We start from the raw sequence: 21,609 nt of genomic DNA, 5'->3' as shown, positions 1-21,609 counted from the left end.
TTGATCTTCTTACTTAAAAATAAAACTACTTGATCAGTTTATATGATTTTGGGAATATGACATCTTAGTTTTGTGATGGGTACGTACATGATAAATATTTTTTCTGTATTTTCTGGAGTTTTTCTTTTTTTTTTTTAATTAGGTTGAATTCTGGATAAGAACCAATATTTTAATATGTACACATATGTGTAATGAAAGTATTAAAAAGAGGCTTAGATGTGATGAACTCTGGACAGTATAGAGTGCAGAACAGGAGACTTTGATGATATAGCCACGTGAAAAGAAGAGTTCTTGGCTTAGTAGATGGAGAGCAATTGAGGTAGCAGGTTCAGTTTGTAGGAAAACATGAAAGTGATAAGGATGGACTTGAGAGAAAAAAAAAAAAAGGATGAAGGCCTGGCTAGAGATAAGTTGGTTTGGAAGTCATTATCTAAAGTGGTCCAACCACATGCCAGCATGTAAAATAGATGTTAAACCGATGAGCATGAAAAGTATTGTCAAACAGTAAAGACAAAATGATGAATGCAATGAACCTTTTTAAGTTGGAAAAAAAAAAGAAAAAAAAAAAATGTGAGTAGAAACAGAATACTTAACCAAATGTTTCCACGAAAATTTATTGTGGAACAAAGTTTAATAACATACACACATATATAAAAACTTGCATACAAAATTTTTTATCCATTCTTTTCTGGTAATAAAGATCTTGGACGACGAACAAGAAGTAGAAAAATGATCCGCTGTTTGGTTGTTTGCAAAATCAAGTCCTGCAAGTTTACAGCATCCACCAAAGTTGGTTTCCAAACAACGAGAAAAGCTTAAACCGTAATCAAATCGAGGCAATCTTCATCTTCTATGTCTAAATCCGCAGGTGTGTGCGCTGCATTCACAATTTCACCATCAAAGCGCAGCTTAAGGTTAATCGCGGGCACATTATGCTGTTTCGCCCACAAATTAATGATTCCTTGGAGACTTTCAAACTGAAAAATATGAACAAATAAGAAAATAAACAAAACTAATATTTTTTTTTTTACATCAATTAATTTTTTTTCCCCCTCCCAAAACCCATATTCACCGTAGACAAGAATATTGCCACTGAAATGCTAAGGGGCTACTGTAATCAGATTAATAAGGGGCATCCTAAGAGGGGGAGGGGTTAGGCAGCAAGATGTTTGTTCACATTACATTTAAATTTCTGCATGTTTATAGTCAGATGAGCAGGGAGAGAAAATTTTCAAGACAAATGATTTTGAAAGGTTTTAAAGTAGAAAGTTTTCCACCATTTGGAAATCTTTTGCTGCTGGTCAGATTTGTCAGAAATGTTTACATTGATCAGATACAAGTGCATGAAGTTTATTGAAGCACATTTCATTAAAGGCATGTAACACTGCAGTGATGGGACAGGAGCTGGAACTTGTTAGTGCGGGGCTCAGGGACTTGCAGAAGGTGGAGGGAGGGGGGGATGCTAAGAGTGCCCAAGCACCTGCTTTTTTTACTCCTGTTTTAAAAGTGCTCTTTTCAGAGGAATGTATTATAGGCCTTTGTGTCGTATCATTACTATATTTTTGCCGTTTTTTGAGCGTTTTTTCCTTGAGCACCTGAAAAAGTTCTCTGCACGTCACCGGCAGGGCCTATTAGGTTAGAGACTCTTTTTTTTAAATGCCTCTTCATATTATTTATTAATTGATGCAACTGTTAAAATGTAGTCAGGCTTATACAAATACAGCAACTGACAACAATATTATAACAGACTTAACTCCAAAATCTACAACTTCCCTACTACTTACACTTGCATATAGAGTTGCAGAGAAGGTTCAAGAGTTTTGGAAGGAGTCAAAGTAAGACTTGTAAAAATACTAAGAGTCTGAGTTGGATTTTTTTAATCTCCTAAGAATCAACAGATAACCTGAATATAAGAAGACTTAAAAAAAAAAAAAGTCAAAAAGTCTAGGCATCAGAATTTTTGAAATCCTACAAGTCAGATGTTATAACCTAATGATTTTTTTTTGTTGTTTAACTAGCAATACACATGTAAAAATTTAAATGGCTTAAAATATCTCAATAATGACATACATAGAAAGAGCTTGATGAGCTAAGAAATTTTAAAAATCCAATTAAAACTAAGGAAGTTATCACTATTTTTGTGCCTTGCATGTTTGGATATTTCCCCTCTTTAAGACTACATTCATTTCATCACATTTTTTTACACTACTTTTTCAGTAAAAAATGTTGTATCTTTGTTAAAACACAACATTAAGCAATGAAATTTGCCATGTAGAGTGGTAGCCCTCAATATATCTAAGGCTTTTGGCAGGGTATGACACGATGGTCTTCTAAGGAAAATTAGATCATATGGTATCACTGGAAGAATACATGAAATAATTAAATCCTTCTTAAATAAGAGAAAAATCCAGGTTGTCCTTGACAGTCATACATCTAAACAATATGATATAAATGCGGGAGTACCACAGGGGTCTCTCCTCGAACCGTTATTATTCTTAATACTCATAAATGACCTCCCTGATAAAATTGTTTCTGAGATGAGTATATTTGCTGATGACACCACATTCTATAACAGGCACGAGGGGAAAACAAATGAATACATATCTAAGGAAATGGCAGAAACACTAGAGGATGACCTCCAATCTGTAGTGGAATAGGGATAAAAATGGATGGTCACATTCAATGCTGCCAAGACTAAACTTGTTTCCTTCAATAATTACAAGAAATGACCAAGAACACATTGTCCAAAAGTACTTCCTTTAAACTCCTCAGCCTAACGTTAACAGGGAACATAAGTTGGAACAGATACATAAAGAGCATTGCCAAGGCTGCTGCAAAGAAGGTGAGCTCTTTCTACCGTGCTAGAAAACTACTTACGCCTGAAAGTATCCTGCACTTCTATAAGGCCACCATTCGCCCATGTATGGAGTACTGTTGTCACATTTGGGCTGGTGCATCTGCTACTTGTCTCTCAATTTTTGACAAGGTTCAAAAGAGAGTCGCCAACCTGATAGGTCCTGAACTGTCATCTAAGCATCAGCCTCTGTCCCATCGATGAAATGTTGCATCCTTCTGCCTGTCCTACAAGTATTTTAATGGTGAATGCTCTGAGGAACTACAAGCACTTGTACCCTCTCGACGTGAATATCCCCAACAAACCCGACAAGCAGCTAAATCCCACCCCTCCACAGTAGAGATCCCTAGTTGTAAGAAAGCATTCTACTACAATAGTTTATTCCCCAGAACTGCTAGGCTTTGGAACTCTCTTCCGGGATTCTGCTTTCCCAACTGTACTGATATGCAGAAGTTCAAGTGTAATGTGAACAGACATTTTGCTACTCATTTCCCTTCATAATATCCCTGCAACTTATGTCCCCAATAGTAGCCCCCTACTTCAAAGTGGCACTGTGCCTTGTTTGGGGTGAAAATTGAATAAAAAAAAAAATTTTTTTTAATATAAGTGTATTTTTGTGCAAGGAATCACAATATGCCTCTGAAAATCAAGAATTTAATAGTTTTTAAATAATCTACTGTAAATTCACATAAATATGCTGCAATTCCTTAAAAATGCCATGTATCCATTAAAAAAAAAAAAAAGTTAAAGAACTCAAAGTTGAATTTTAATGCATTTTATGCACAAGAAACTGAAATCTAAATCTAAGACTATTTAAAAATGAATATATTGCAATATTTCTTTGATATTGTAGAGTAACACTCTGTTACCCCACCATCTGACCATCTCTCTAAAATATGATTCTACCTTTTTAGGCAATTACGTGTGAACACCCTGAAAAACTTTAATGAAAGATAAACAAAAATCATTTTAGAATTTATTGTAAAATGATTTATTTTTGGGTCATTCTAGCATTTTAGAGCAGTTAACTATTTTTTCTATGGGAGATAAATCCTCTGTTTTTTTTTAATACGGTTATGTTTTAAGAGACTTTGTGCGATTCTGGGAGCATAGAAAAATGATAGGCGTTCTGAATCATTCACAATTATAAAAGTCTGAAATAGGTTGGATTTGAGCCATTGTAGAGCAACTATTCTAGGAGAAGGAAAACTAAAATAACGCCAGATATTCTCAATGTTTATCATATTTTTTTCTGATCATCTTTGATATTTTTTTTTTTTTCACCATTAGACTAAAGGAATGATGGGTGCTTGCTTACAGCATTTTTTTTAAAAATATGTCCTCTTAAGCAAAAACAATATACTTATATAATTGTCATCTCAAAAATAGAAACATATCCAAAAATTACGAAATTTGACCAAGTAGATAATTTTTTATATGTAAAAGTAATTTTTACAAAAAACTGTATATTACCCTGTTTTCTTTAGTCGGAACAGTGTCAAAAAGCAAAAAATTCAATTATCTCCCTTGTTTTTTGAAGTCTGCAATGTTAATGTTGGCCATCGATTCTTATGCTAATTTTTATGCATTTTTTTTTTATTAACACCAGATGTTCTACTTGGTCAGATTTCGTAATTTTGGAATATATTGCTATTTTCGATATGACAATAAAGTAATATTGTTTTTGTTTAAAAGGACATATTTCTTTTAAATTTAACGCTGTAGTCCAACCATAAACAAGCACTAAATGATGTGTCAGGAGAAATGCAGCAGTAATTGTGCAACTAGCGCTATTTTTTTAACAAACTGCCCAATCAGATTTAAAATAACTCTGATATAAATCATTTTAATAATAAACTGGATGAATTGAGAAATACTATTGAAAATGACATACTTTTAAAAAATAATTATTAGGTTTAACTACTTTACTACAGAGAATGGAGCTTAATCGAGACATTGTAAATAATTAAGGAAATAATTCTAAATATATCTTTATTCCAACTGATTTGACAAGATTTCAAAAATAAAATTAGATTTTTTTTTCTCTAATAAATTTTGGGAAAAAATTGCCTAATCAGGTTAAAAATAATTCTAATGTAAGATTAAACTGGATGAATTGAGAAATACTAATAAAAAAAACGAATTTACAAGGATATTTTTGGAGTCTATCTGATGAAATATTTAGAATGCGATTTAATAATTCATTTATTCTGTGAAATTGTTTTATTTTAAAGTTGGCATAAAATTATTGCATAAAAAAGAAAAATAATTCAAATAAGTCAATTTCATTATATTTGTTCCTCCTTCAATTATGTTTACTAAAACTGAAGACTATTTTTTTAAATATGAATTAAACAAAAAATTAAATATAAAAATAGACCAGGTAAAAAAAATGTAAATTCATCTAGAATTTATACATTCCTCCAGTTTTCTTTCAGATCTAGCCATTCTTGTCATTGTCATAAAAATAAGACAGATGGAGGTTTTGGTTTGCTATTCACCTTATTTATTTATTTTTTTTTTTTTTTTGTACATTTATTACAAAACAAACAATATTTATAATTTGAACTATTCTCGTCTGCCTCAGTTTTTTTTTTTTTATTGAATAAACATTTTTAAATAAATTTATTTAAGTTTTGGGATAAATAAATATACAAAAAATAAACAATTGAGCAAAGATAAATTTAGACAGAGAGAGACCTGTCTGTTGTGGTGAAGGATATTGTTGTTAGGATAAAATGAATTGACAAACACACATACACACACACACACATACACACACTTGAATGCCTACTAGACACTATCCCTGAGTCTAATGTCTCTCTGTACAGGGGTTTATCAGGACAACCTGGCATGAGGATACTTCACTCTACAAATAAAACCTGACCAAATATTAAAAATAACAGTATTTGAAGCCCAAATAAGATTCCCTTGGTATAGCTATCACATAATAGTTTATATGAGGAATGGTGCACCTTCTCCAAGTGATATTGCCTCAAGTAAGTGCACAAAACTTGATACTCCATTAGACAAGATGAATTCTTGTTCTGGAATCTGAGACCACAAGAAACATATATACAGTTAACTGGTCAATTGCGGAGAGAAAAATTAATCTTCTTAACTTCCTTACAAACTCAACGTATGAGAACAGTAATGAAATATTTGAATATCTTTGTATTTTATTGGTGATCAAGGCGAGATACACCCCCCCTTAATTTCTGAGAATTTTGATTGAAGTAAAATGAAACAAAAAAATATACAAGGTAATTTCTGAAAGCAATGCCTGAGGAGATTTCAAATTGCATTGCTATGATGACTGAACTTACCCATTCATGATCTGAAAGTTTCATCTCTCTGCTGTAGATATTGACGGTGTGAGACTCTCAGAAAGCAACCTCTGTCATGAACAATGCGTCAGAAGCAGAAATGCGTCACTGAATTCCTTCATACAGAAACAATTGAACCAATCAACATTCATTGGCACCTGTTGAACGTTTACAAAGCCGATGCAATTGATGGATTCAGTGATTTCTGAATGACAGCAGAGATGCAAGTTACAAAGCATACTCCGGACTTTTATGATAGAGACACCAAAAGAGGCTAGCAACAGTGCATTGAGAATAGTGGTGACTATGTAGAAAAAAAATTCTGGGGAACAAAAGGTCGCTCATTTAAATGGCACTACTCCTGTCCTTGTAGCTCTTCAACTTTTTTAGTTTGCGAGTTAAAAAATAGATCTTACTTTTGAACAGAGCCTTGTATAAATGAAAGTGTAAAAGATAGTATTAATCAAGACATCTATATAATATATAGAGCTTAATAAACACTGAAATAAAAGAGAGAAAACTTATGTATTCATATGAAAATAAAATGGTAAGATGATAAATTAAAATATAAAAAATAAATTTAATATAGATAATATAATAATATAAAAAATAAATTTAAATATAGATAATATAATAATATAAAAAATAAATTTAAATATAGATAATATAATATAAAAAATAAATTTAAATATAGATAACTAGCATGGGTGCCCGGCGTTGCCCGGGTGTTTGGAGGTGTATGCTGAGCAAAAAAAAGGGGGTAATTTTTTAAACTTTGACCCCTATTATGACCCCTGAAAATTTATTGTTTTGGGCTCAAATCAAGTTATTAAGTTAGATCCATGTCCACGGAAGCTATATCTAAAATTTAAAGTGTATAGACCCAAAATTGTCAGAGAAGTTTGGTAGAGTTCTCAAAGCTCAAATCGTTGAACTTTGACCCCTTAATCGCCAAATTTCTGGCTAAAAACCGATCACATAGATTTTTCCAAATCTCAGTACCCTGTATATCAAATTTCGAGTCTGTAGACTAAAAATTGACAGAGTTATTTCGTAGGGAAATGTACACAGACACACACACACACACACACTTTCACTTTTATAGATATATAGATTTAAAATTTGAGTCTGACAGAATGACAAAATTATATTGCAAACCGATATATTAAACAAACGAACTTCAAAGAGACAAATGAACACATAAGTAAAAACAATTTGTATTAGAAAACATTTATTATTCCACGTCTTTTTTTTACAGACCTGACGACTGAGGTTCGCTCTTAATAAAAATTGTTTTTTATAGTCTTAATTTTGACTTCCTTTTTCATAAAAAACTAAAAAAAAAATCAAGAAAGAAAAGAAATTTAATTTTATTTTTTCATTAATTTCTTTCTGTGCAAAGCAATTCTTTCAAACTTACTCTGTTTCCAAAATGTTTTTATTTTATTCCCCTCCCCCTTCATTCATTTTCCTCCGCATCCTGGCAAGATTACTGTACACATAGATTCGAAAAAATAGTCAAAAACAAATATATAAATAAATGTTATCAAAGGCAAGATAAGTTACTTTTCTACCTAACTGGATATCTTTTTTTTGTGTTTTTATTCAATGTAATATATTTATTCAGCTCGAAAAACATACAGTGTTTACCGATGTGTTGGAAAATTCAAGATGGCGTCTCACACCCTCTTTAACACCGTAAGTTTGGGAAAAGGTGTTATAAATAAAAAACTATACAAAATACTATTAAAAACCCGCCGAATATATGTCAACCTATGTCACGGTAACATATATTGAGCGAGTTTTTAACAGTATTTTAACAGGGCACATCGTAAAAACTGACCCATTAATTTTCCTGAAGTAAAAACTATATAGTTTTTAAACTTTTAAAACTGTACATTATAAAAAGAAAACTGTTCGAGTGATTTTTTTTTTTTTTTTACATGGGTGTCACCACTTATCAAGGCCCAGAGGCCACTCAAGGATAAGGGTTAATAGGTATACATTAGTCATTGTGATTTTAGCATAGTAAACAGTGGGAATTTTGTAACTTGGATTACTTGAAAAAGAAAACTGTTCGAATGATTGAAAACAAAATAACAATGTAAATATATTGATAAGAAAAAAACAAAAACAAACGAAGTTTCCGTTTCAGGAACCCGAGTTTAATTTTATGTCGTAATCATTCAACTCGTTAGCGGTTTTATTCAGCGATTAGGGATAACCATACGACATATCTAATTACCAAAGCGATTTTTTAAAAAAATTATTTTTTTTATTAAAACTAAACCTGTTTATGAACCAATTTTTTTAAAGCCAACACTTTAGTTATTTTGAGAGTGCACCCGAAAGGTTGATTAGGAAACTCCAAATTCTTTTATGACTCGGAAAAAAAAGGGGCTTTTTATCGGCTTAAATGATAAACTAATGTTAAATATTAGTATTTGCCATCGATTCTGAAATAAAATGAAATCCTGACATTGTGATCATTTTTGCAGGTGTTATGTGCCAAATATTGAAATAAGAATGTTTAAATTCAATTATTGTAATTTAAGTCTTTAATTTTAAAGTCGATTTTATTTATAAAATATCTTTTTAGAAATCAATCTCAAAAACAATCTGAACAATAAATCTCTTTTGTTATGGCTAAGTTTTTGTCAAGGGTAGAAATTATAATAGACAAGTATTCATCCATGATGACATTTTACCGATTTCCTGGTTTACAGGTATTCTTGCTAAATTTCTTCGAAAGAATTGACATAAACAATACTTCAACTAAATACGTATATTTCATGCAATAATGACTTTTATTTCTTCTGACTTTTCCTAAACTAAACATAAAACATCGGTTAGGGTTAGTTTAACATTCTGTAAAAGTACCTTCGGTTTTTTTTTTTGTACTTCTGCAGAGAAGGTAAAAAACCGATAAAAACTGGATATATTTTTCGTGTTTTTATTCAATTTAACATGTTTATTCAGCTCGAAAAGAATACAGTGTTTACCGATGTGTTGGAAAATTCAAGATGGCGTCTCACGCATTCTTTAACACCGTAAGTTTGGGAAAAGGTGTTATAAATAAAAAACTATACAAAATACTATTAAAAACCCGCCGAATATATGTCAACCTATGTCACGGTAACATATATTGAGCGAGTTTTTAACAGTATTTTAACCGGTTTTTTATTTATTACACCTTTTTCCAAACTTACCGTGTTAAAGAGAGAATCGGCCGCCATCTTGAATTTTCCAATACATCGGTAAACACTGTATGCTTTTCGAGCTGAATAAACATGTTAAATTGAATAAAAACACGAAAAATTTGCCTTTGATAACATTTATTTGTTATATATTTGTTTTTTGGCAACTTATTCGAATCTATGTGTACAGTAATACAAACCCGAAATGAATTTAAGACCACGAGTGAAATGAGAAAAAGAAGTCAGCGGGTTTGGTTGCCATAACAACGTGACGGTAGTGAACGTGTGTGTGTGTGCGCGTATTTCGTGTAGTTTAGTTTCGTATAATAGTTTCGTATTTTTTTAATTTGTAAATAACAAGTTATTAAAAAATTAAACCCTTCCAAGATGGACAATAAATAAAGCCATAATATTTTATGGTAAAAGTAAGAGCGTAGAAACGATTGTTTTTTAGGAGATGTGATTATTGGATTAACCAATCAGAAATCGTCTGTGGCACACACACATCTCTGTTTTTATAGATATATAGAAGATAGATATAGATATAGATAGATAGAAGATAGATTAAATGTTAAATAGATTTTGTAAATAGTACAGTGTAAATGATTAGAATATTTCCAATATGTAATAAGGTCGAGGTAATTAGTTAAAGAGATTTAATATAATGTGATATGCAAATGAGCATAAGTCATTTGATATGGGGGTGGTTTGTAGAATAGTATATAAAGAAATTAGGCAAAGATTCTTATGTCTCCTATAACAGAAACATCCTAAAATGGGTTCTAATGTTTCTCTACCAGGAGGGATCTACCCTCTTACCTCCTTTATATTTCGTTGATGATGGAGAGCTGTACACACAGACAGAAACACACGAACCCTATTACTTTATAAAAATATAGATATAAAAATAAATTTAAATATAGATAATATAAAAAATAAATTTAAATATAGATAATATAATAATATAACAAATAAATTTAAATATAGATAATATAATTATATAAAAATAAATTTAAATATAGATAATATAATTATATAAAAATAAATTTAAATATAGATAATATAATAATATAAAAATAAATTTAAATATAGATAATATAATAATATAAAAATAAATTTAAATATAGATAATATAATAATATAAAAATAAATTTAAATATAGATAATATAAAAAAATAAATTTAAATATAAATAATGTAAAAATATAAAAAATAAATTTAAATATAGATAATATAATAATATAAAAATAAATTTAAATTAAAAAAATACATCATAAAGGTTTACAAAAAGTATCTAAGTATATAAATTGTTGATCCAATTTAGTTAAAGGAAGTAACTTACAACTGGAAAAAAAGCTTCATACTACACATTGATTTAGGAAAAAAGCCTTGAAAGTTGAATATAAATTACACAATAGAATTATTAAAAATATATATATAGACATAAAAAAAAAATCAATAATGCTCTAATAGAATAATATATTTTTGAAAAAAATTGTATATCAGGTCTAAAGATAAACTTAATCAATTCAGAAAATATAAGAAGTTAAAAAATGAATTTATGGGAACATTTGAGGGAGTTTATTCGATGAAATATTAAAAAGAATTTGATCCATATTTTTTCATGCAAGTTTTTTGTTGACATGAAATGTGCAAAAAAGTCAGTTTTTAAATAGTTAAATATTATTTCTTCAAAATTCATAAATGCTTGCATGTCTAAGACATCTATAAAGAAACAGATCTCAGGAATGTAACGTTTGCGAATTGTAATATTAAAAAATTAGGAGTACAAAGAAAAGTGGGTGAATTAATTAAAGGATTAAAAAAATCTCAAGCATAATTAAGTTGGAATACTTAGGTTTGACTACTTTATTACAGAATATAGACTCAATTGTGACCTCTAAAATAATGGAATTTCTATCTTATAAAAAAATATCTCAAGATGCAGAATGTGCACCATCATTATTAACATCTATTACGACTGCTTAAGAATATCAACTCTTCTAAAGACTGTTTCCCACCTGACTACAACTTGGATGTCTTCAAGTCCAACATAAACAAATTCCTAACGAACCGCCCCCTTAAGTAAGACACTTTATCAAATCTCCAATACTAACGATTACTATGACACTATCCCATTGATTACTGTACATGCAATAACCCTTATCCCTGAGTGGCTTCCGGGCCTTGATAAGTGGTGACTACCTTGGAAAAAAAAAAAGAAGAAATCAAGTCATCACACAAAAAGTAAATAAATATTTTAATTAAATAAGGACTTCCTTTTTAATGCAAAAAAATAGGATTACCTAAATTAATGAATATTTTTCAAAAAATAAAGAAATAAGTGTATAATAATATTTCAATAGTTCATCTGTGAACATGGAACCGTAATTCTGATGAGGCCCATGATGTGTAACCTCTATCCACAACCAATAAAAAAAAAAATAAGAAAAAAAAGACGTTTATGTAGAAATGTTATGAAATACCTTTCCAATGCGCATGGTTTTCTTCAATTTTTGATTCGTACTGCTCTGAATGACTAAACTGATTACATTTGGTCCTGTTCTTTCTGAAAGGTTTTCTTCTTCCTGCTCCTCCTCTTCTTGCGTTATAAGGCAATCTGGAACGATATAAAAAAAAAAAAAGGATAAAAGTTTATTAGTTACGAGTAGAGGCAAACGGCATTGCCCAGGAATGAAGTTAATTGATGTTGAGAAGGATAATTATACTGTATTTCTATTTGTGAATTTACCTATGTTATTACCTTTAGGGAAGTTTTCATCAAGAATCTGATAAAATTCCTTCAGTAAGTTATTTAGGATGTGCATACTGTAAGACAGATTAAACCATACACAATTTTTACACCTGTTTTTCTTATTGTTCTTATTTCTGAGATATTGTGGAGATATTTTGTGCCAATTATAGTGTTTTCAGAATTTTTATGTCTAGGACTATTCATAGCTATATTGTATGATATAACATGTAATGGTATCCTTGTTCTAACTCTACCTTCCCTTGATTCATTAAATTCATACTTAAGATAATTAATTTCACTATTAAAATCTGATCTAGCCAATTTTTTCTTACTGTTAAACATTTGTTCATCATAAGATAATCTAGATATTCTTTTAGAAATGCCAGGAATAATAGCTTTCTTCACAGAGTTTGGGTGATTAGATTTATAGTCAATATAATGTTTGATTAGCAATAGATATAAACTAGACCATAAGGTCTGGTTTATATCTATTGCTAATTAAGCTAAGGATAATATCTAAAAAAAAAAATTCACTACTTTATGGTTAACATCAATGGTTATTTTTTTAGGCCAATATCTCTAGAGAAAGTATGTAACCATTGTTTAGTTTTTTCCTAAATTTCTATCACTAGATTTAGCAAAAAAAACAAAAAAAAACAGTGTCATCTCTATAAACTGTCCCTCTTATATCCGGTACCTTTCTATCAGTTTCCTTAAGAATGAAAAGACCCACAAGATAAGTTACCTGAACTGAGTTGGGAGCAACCATAGTAATATTAAAGTTAAGTTCCTGATTTTTTGCTTCTAAAATTTATTATATTTAATTAGAGTTCTTCTAGCTAATTTGTCTTTTAAAAATTTTTTTTCCAACAGTGTATGGTCATGCCTATTTTATTGAAATATAAATAATGATTGTTTCTGCATAACAAAACAGATCTATAAAATGTATGGAAATTTTGATATGCTGAAAGAATTGAATGGTAAGATTGAATAAAACCTAGGAACTTGGAACCTAACTATATTGTTCCTATTTACAATGCCTCCCCACAGGACAGAGTTAGACGCCAGGGTCGTTTTTTAACGTGGAGAAAAGGAACAAAAATTAAAATTGTCTCAGTCGTGAAGGATTTCTCCTCCACTGACAGAGAACAAGAAATTGAAGTGCAGCATCTGAAGAACAGATACTACACTTTGATCTTATCCCAAAGGCGAACGGGATGATTCCAATGTTTTTCCCTGATTCCGTACTAAATTCCCCATTTCGATACAATTACTGATTCTAATTCTTTATAAATCTCTAAATAATTAACTGTATAGATGTATTTTTTTCTGATTACCGTAGAAATACACATGTTAAATGTGTAGATATTTTCCTAAACGTAAAAATATACTTGTGGGGGAAGATCTATCGATTTTAGCTTCACTAGTGATTTGAAATCAATAAATATTTATTATTTTATCATCATTACCAGCAATGGAAGATTTTGCTTTAAACAAAATCAAATAAAAAAGACAAAAGAGTTACTTTAGCATCGGAAAATTGGTAAAAATATTTCCGATTCTGATACCTTCAAATATTCCAATTTTTCCAATTCCCAATTCCGATTAATCGTCTCAACACTAATATATATATATATATATATATATATATATATATATATATATATTTTATTCCTGTTTTATCTGCTTAGTTACACATGTTTCAGTTGTATCAACGACCCAGTAACTTCATCAGACTAACAGAAATGGTTATTATGATTGGAAAAACGACATAAGAAAAAAAGAAAAAAAGGAGGGTGGAGGGGAATTTCAATTCTGATTTGACAACATTTAAGTTTTAAGATTTAATAATTAAATAAACATTAATAAATTGAACTTCCTCTCCTCCCCCCACCCTTTTTTCTTCTTCTAATATCGTTTTTCCAATCATAATAACGATTTCTGTTAAAGTCTGATAAAGGTACTGGATCGTTGATACAATTCAGTAACCGAAACATGTGTAACTAAGCAAATATAACAATAATAAAAAAATATATATTTGCCCTGCAATAGTATTGAGCACTTTCTTCAGGTTTTTACTAATTACCATTTATATATATATATATATATATATATATATACACACACACACCCATATACCAAATGTTTTGGATGTGAATTTCTAGTCTTCTCAGGTAAGGTTCAAAATGTTTCATAGTAAAGTTTTCATGAGGCAGAAATTGGATCTCAGTCAAGCACCTACCATGAAAATAACAAAAAGACTAGCAACCTTTCTTCTGTGAGATAGACACTGTAGAGAAGAGAATATCTTCCACTAGATTTTGAAGACAATTTTGCACCCTGCCAAGGCAAGAAAAAAATTATCCAAGTGGCACCTCCCCGGATGTGGTAGCAGTATTCTATCTTAGGATGTATTTAACTCTTATACGGGTAAAGGATTGTATCAAGAGAAAGATACTTTCTGGAGTGATAGAATGATTCAACCATTTTTTCCAATAACCTTAGCAACTGATTTGATGCAAGTCTTTCATTTCAGGTCTGATCAGTCATAAAAGCTTATGAAAGTAGCGCTTTCTCAAGAGAGAGAGCCATTCATTTCAATTGGGCAAATTGAAGATCCAGACATTTTTTTTTCTTTACAAAGGAATCACCACTTATCAAGACTCAGAGGCCACTCGAGGATAATGGTTAAAGAGTGCACAGTGGTCAAAAGGACAATATCATAGTAATCGTTAGAAGTTCAAAAAAATTCACTACTTTATGGTTAACATCAATGGTTGAGAGAAGCTTGGTTTTTAGATGTATTAAAAGTAACCAACCACTTTTTTCCCCATTGCACTACATGTTCCAGATCAGAAGAGAAGGAATAAAAAAAATATTGATTATTAATGCTCTTCAAAGTGTTGCCAAAGGTAGTTGTGTTATAATAGTTATAAATACTAACATTTATTTTCCATTTAAGAGAGATGCTTGTGTGGTGATTAGGCCAAATGTGGACCAATTACCTTCCAGGGCACATGAATTTCATGTTCCCAGAAAGACTAATTTAGCCCTTTCAGGAATCGCAGACAGCAGCTAGAGAATTCCCTGGCATCAGGTAACCAAGACTTCTATGTATTTTCTCTCCTGCCAAGACAGCCAAGCAAAGCTATTGTCAGTGTTAATTTAGACTTGCATTTATAAGAAAATGCAGAGAAGTCTTCATGATGTGCCAAAGATTGCATATTCCAAAAATCATAATATTTGATCAAGTAGTTTGTTTTTTTTATATTTAAGAAAGTGAAATCTTATGACAAACTGAATGAAAAAAATGTTTTTTTTATATTTAAGAAAGTGAAATCTTATGACAAACTGAATGAAAACTATGTTTTAAATTTTGCTAAAATCCAAAGGCGACAATTTAATTCCACTACAGAGATTTTGTATTGAAAATAATAAAGTTTTTAATCACCAAAATTCCTAAAATTTGATTTTCTTGAGTAAAAATAAAAAACCTATTTGATCAATTTTTGTGATTTTTAGAATATGACATTTTTCATGCTGTGACAAGTAGATGCACCATAAAGGTTTTTCTTTATTTTTGTTTTCCTAAATAAGTGTAAGTCTAAATAATCACCCTATTCATCACTGGAAGAAATACAGCTTAAAGAAAATGGCAACCAACAAACTTTCTGAGTTAATTCCTTTCTCTTCAGTCGCATGTATATCCTGCACAGACAAGATAAGTTTACTGTTTAATGATGTTAGGCTTTGCAGAAAGAAGTTGCTATCAACTGATTCCCGTCATGGCTTAAGCAGCCTATCACATGGGTTTGGGCCATCAACGTCAGTGTGGGACGCACTTTGGAGCATTTGCAATGATTAACAATGGGTAACGTGGCCATACCAGCTGAAAATTGTGTGATATACTTTTTCAAGGAGAATTGTAGAGCAAGACCTAAAATTTTATAAAATCTGATGTGCTGCAAAAAGGACTGTCATTTTTGAAGTTTTGTCGTTGGTCATATTTTGCAGCCTTGCAAGAGTAATGTGTGTTGTGTGCTGCCACTCTCACATATGGGATCTCCGTATTTTGTAAAATTATTGACAGCTGCCTGAAGACTTTCCATGTAGCAGATATATGTCGTCTTATGGTTGTGTCAGTTTGTCCACTGAAATTGTGTTACATAGGTAAGGGAATTTATTGACTCTTTTCAAGACCTACAATAACTGTTCTTCCCATGGAAATTGATAATGCAAATGAAACTACCTTCATTTGCTATATGTAAGACCAACAGATTGGTGCACCTTTTGTGAAACCATTTATTGCATGCTCTGCATTTGATGGAGTTCAAGCCAGTTCCAAGCTTACAGATGCTGCATAGTATTTGCCTTAAGGAACAGATATCTTTTTAGCGTAAACAATCTATTTCGTATTTGCCATCAACCCTGAAGCTGCAATTTTCAATCTCCACCTGTTAAATGTTGTACTTGTTACACCGGTAATAATATCATCCATGTCTAACATCTCCTCTGAAGCACCATTTCTGCAGGCTTTTGTCAGTTTGTCAAGGATGAGCTGAACCAAGCATGGGCTAAGCACTGATCCCTGCTGCATTCCTACAGTAATTTTTAGGGGTTTAGAAAGCACACCAGCAAAGATCAATTTGCAGTCGAGAGGAAATTAAATTCACAGAACGCTCAGGGCAAGTTTATGCCTGAAGGCCCAGAAGATAACTTTTCTTAGCACTTTGTCAAAGGTCTTTTTCCGGATCAATGAAGACATGAAGAAGCTGCTTTTTACGTTGGAAAAATTTTTGTGCTTCTGCATTTACCAACCCGCGATTTCCACAAAGTTGGCTCTGGCTTGCTCAGCAGCTGATGGAAATAACCGAAAAAGGTCAGCCGAGCATAACAACATAACATAACAAACGCGCTGTCTGCTTTTAGCTAATATGACTATGAAGGCTACTTTTTCATAAATTGGAAGAAATAATTTTAATGCGCAGGTTAGGTTTAGCCTGTTTTCTATAACTTACATACTGCAATACATCTCCTTTGCCTTTGTAAAATGGAACAGTGATGCGATTAGTCCATTGCTTTGGCACTGTATTGTCATCTACTTTTTTAGAAAATTGACAGAAGTGATTTCATAACAATTTCTCTTCTGCATTTCAGCAAATTAGTTGTTACGCATGGAGCTTTGTTTTTTTATTATACCTCCATCATAGCTTCAACTTAATTTCAATGATCTAATGAGAATCAATATGTCAACATGATTATGCCAGATTTAAAAAAATATTAAAAACACATCTCCGTGAATATAAGTTACTGTCTTCATGGATGCGACCATCTTTTCAAAATCCAGATTAAAAAAGATGCATCTTTAACTGATTACTGATTTAGAAGCACTTTAACTTCTTTCTTTTTTTTTTTCCTCTCACTTACCTATGATATCGGCAACTTGTAATTTTATAGAAAGAGGTGTTTCATTTTGCTGAATAGTTCTCTCATTTAAAAGTAACATCAACCGATTATCAGGAACTTGTTTCTCCTTCGCTAAAAAGCTGAATAGATTACAAAACATGTCCGTCTGAAAATAAAAATTAAAATAAATTTAAAAAAAAAAGCGAAACAAAATATAAAGAAACTTAGAACTTTATTTAGGTAAAAATAATTTTTTTAAAAAGGTAACAAAGGGGCATAATACTTCACTTTAAGCAGAATTATGTCCCTTGCTATGCACAGTTCTCTGGCATTATTCACGATGAATACACTAGTTTAGTGGTTCGCAAATTGGGGGCTACATTTTGCTTGGCCTTTTGGTCAAGATCAAAAAAGTGTAGTATCTGTTCTTCAGATGCTGCACTTCATTTTCTTGTTCTCTTTCGGTGGAGGAGAAATCCTTCACGACTGAGACAATTTTTATTTTTGTACCTTTTCTCCACGTTAAAAAACGACCCTGGTGTCTAACTCTGTCCCGTGGGGAGGCATAGTAAATAGGTACATTTGTATTCAAGGGACCACGAGAGGTTATCGCCACTTGAAATTTTTAATGCCACATACACATGCAGTCAGATAGATGCGACATACACCAACAATCTCTATTTACCTGTTTGTGAGTGATCTTATATATCATTCTCATAAAACAATATTCTATGAAAAGTTTACAAAGTATATCATTCCAAAGGAAATCAATAAATAACAGAAACATTTACAACAGTAGATTTTATTGATAAATATTTTATATACATCTCATTTCTTTATAAAAAGTTATTGCACAGTATTTTAAAAATTTGGTGCAAATTTCAGAATTTTAGTAAGCAGTTTAATGGGAACAATAGTTATAACATAGTTGTCTGCTTTATTCCTTGAACCCACTCCCTCTATATCTATCTATCTATACTCCTATAAGTTTTTTTTTTGTGTGTGTATTGATATTCATATTAAAAACCCTTTTTTCTATTTATTTAATGTATTAATTTGCTTCCCCACCAAAGCAAATTAGGCACAAGGCCGTTTTTAATGTAGGGTAAAAACCAACTCTCCTAAAAGTAGGCAAAAAGGGGGCACTCTGATTACCAAAAATAATAATTGTCCCAGTATAGAGTTTCGCCTCCATTGACTGGTACAAATTATCTTAAGTGCAGCATCTGCAGAACAGATACTACACTTTGATCCTGGCCCGAAGGCCAAGATATTTATTTGCACCCCCACCGAGCAAATTAGGCACAAGGCTGATTTTTAATGTGAGGAGTGAAGGGGAAATGGGGACCAACTCCCCGGAGAGTAGGGGAGCTGGATAGTGACAATTGGTTTCCCCTATATTGACCCCACCCTCACATATGGTCTTTGCTTGCAGTATCTGCCGGAACAGATGGTATTTATTTGCTCCCCCACTGAGCAAATTAGGCACAAGGCCGTTTTTAATGTGAGGTAAAAACCAGCTCCCCTAAAAGTAGGCAAAAAGGGGGCACTCTGGTTACCACAAATAATAATTGTCCCAGTATAGAGGGTTTCCCCTCCATTGACTGGTACAAATTATCTTAAGTGCAGTATCTGCCGGAACAGATACTACACTTTGATCCCGACCCGAAGGCCGAGACCCGAAGGCCAAGAACAACAGAAAAAAGGCAAGCCTCTTTTAAAAAGAAAATACATCTTTGTTATATATGGTTTGGTGAATTGCATTCATCTGCAAAAGATCAAGCTAATTTGCATATTCTTTTAAACATTCATTTTAATTAATTCCCTATTAGGTGTTTTGGCTTTTTTTATGGGATGATCATCTTTAGTTAACTATTACGTGCAGGGCTGTGGAGATAGAGTTGGAGGTTTTAGCCGGAGTCGGAGTAAGAGTCAGATTTTTAAGAGTACTAAGAGTCAGAATTTTTTTTATCTGATTCCAATGAATTTACTTTTTTTACATGGTTTTCCTGTTTGTCACAATTCAGGAGTTTTTGTATGGTTCTGCTTCAATTTTGGAGATATATCATATTTTATACTCTACTGCAATGCATGAAGATATTTCGGTCCATCAAATCACTGCAAATCCTGTCTGGACAGCTGTTTTGATTGTGATGTCACACAGGATCAATGAAAATTCTGTCTTTGAGTGAGATCACTGTGGATTACACCAGATAACAATTGGATTGTGTAAAATGTTTTTGACTCCTAATGGGGGGGGGTATGTGATGAATGAATTCGCCAATCATTTTTATAACCACCTGCCGTGCTAAACAACCAATGAAAACCTTTCAAAATTATTATAAAAATTGTCGAATTTTGGATTCAATTAGTTCGCCGTTAACTACGCCACGGACTGCATTTGATTATTGGCCACTATCTTGGTTACTGCCAATTACTAATCTGAACTAAGCTGCCATCTTTGTTCAACATAATGTCTCAAAACTTAACAGGTTACGCTCCCAGCCATCGTCTTTTCTTTGACGTATCGGAATCTAAATGCAAATTGTGGCAGGAAAAATTTCTGGGGTATCTAGGGATTCGAAAACTACACAAAGTGATACAATCTACAGCAGATTGATTGATTGATTGATTGATTGGTTTTACGGCATATCAACCTATGTGGTCATTTAATGCCAGAGTCCTTTTTTTTTTTTTAAACTTTTTTTATTGGGAGGGGGGGAATGACTTTTTCAGCCTTTCCTCCCTTTTTTTATAAAATTGAACTAAGAAATTAAATGTTGTATTTATACATGGATGTGTATATTTGGGTGACTTTAAATTTCCTTAAATTTTCTTATATAAATTTACTTTCCTTAGGTATGCTAGAATATTTGCTGAGTTGACCTTTTCAAAAAGGTCTTCCATATTGCTTTCTGTATAATATAATTTTCTAGTTGGGGCAAGGTCATCACACCCAACTAGGATATGTTTTACTGTGAGTGTCTCCTGGCATGGGATGCACTCTGGCGCCGATTCTCCATTTAGTATATAAGAATGAGTAAAGTTGGTGTGCCCTATGCGCAGCCGAGTCAGTATCACATCTTCTCGGCGTGATCTCTTGATGTCCGGACATCGTTCCTTAAGTTCAGGTTTGATTGAGTATAATTTGTTGCCCTCTTGCTGACTCCACCGCAGTTGCCATTTTTCCTGTATGTATGCTTTTATCTGGGGTCTAAGATCAGTATGTGGAATCTTAAAATTGTCAGTTGGAAGGTGAGAAGATCTTTTTGCAGCTATATCTGCCCTGTCATTGCCTTTGATCCCCACATGGCTGGGGATCCAGACAAGAATAATGTTTTTAGTAGTTGAAAGATATTGATTTTTTCTATTAATTTTGTTGTTAGTGGATTTTCTTGTTTTTGATTTTGTATAGATAATAGGACTGATAGAGAATCTGTGAGAATGAAGTTTTTGGTGGTTTCCTCTGAAATTATGTTGAGTGCTAGATCAATAGCTATAGTCTCTGCAGTGAATATAGATGCTTCATTTTGAAGATTTCTCTTCATTGTGGTTTTATGGTACGTTGCTGCACATCCAGTGTGATTGTTGCTTTTAGACCCGTCTGTGTAGATAAAGGTGTAGTCTGAATATTGTAATTTTAAATGTTGAAGTTCGTCGTGGTATTCAATAGGGTTTGTGGTAGATTTGGACTTTTTGTTTAGGTTGAGTTTTATTTCAACTTGTTTCATGGTCCATGGGGGTGTTTTAGGCAGTATGAAGTTGTGAATGCTGGAGATTGGAATTTTCGATTCTTCAATGCTTTCCTTCATTCGGAGCCCGAACGTTTTGATAGTTTTTCTTCTCATGTTAAAGAGTTCTTCATATTTAGGATAGAAGGTACATTGGTATGCAGGGTTGTTTGGGCAAGACTTCAGTTTCAGTAAATATTGAAGGGCTAACTTTTCTCGCCTTAGATCTAGCGGGGGTTCGTGTGCTTCCGTGTATAGACTGTTCACGGGGGAAGTTCTGTATGCTCCTAGGGCCAATCTTAGGCCAGTATGGTGAATAGGGTCTAGGCTTTTTATATATG

The 21,609-nt window shown here is 32.0% G+C and overlaps 1 protein-coding gene across 1 annotated transcript in view; it reads right to left on the bottom strand.

Moving 5' to 3' along the window:
- Positions 1–595: 595 nt before the first annotated feature.
- The window catches only part of LOC145294074 (NFATC2-interacting protein-like), a 76,307-nt gene continuing 55,293 nt past the window's right edge, over positions 596–21,609 (bottom strand). The window contains exons 7-9 of the mRNA XM_080141107.1: positions 17,559–17,703; positions 11,863–11,996; positions 596–977 (exon numbers count right to left, since the gene is read on the bottom strand). Coding sequence (XP_079997233.1) covers positions 816–977; positions 11,863–11,996; positions 17,559–17,703 — 441 coding nt within the window. The 3' untranslated portion in view covers positions 596–815. The remainder of the gene's footprint in view (positions 978–11,862; positions 11,997–17,558; positions 17,704–21,609) is intronic.

This window comes from Euprymna scolopes, chromosome 2 (assembly GCF_053919585.1).
Source record: "Euprymna scolopes isolate OS-2025 chromosome 2, ASM5391958v1, whole genome shotgun sequence".
In the NCBI taxonomy this organism is placed as follows: Eukaryota; Metazoa; Mollusca; class Cephalopoda; order Sepiida; family Sepiolidae; genus Euprymna; species Euprymna scolopes.
The sequence above is the reverse complement of the archived record's forward strand: the minus strand, read 5'-3'. Positions and strand labels throughout refer to the sequence as shown.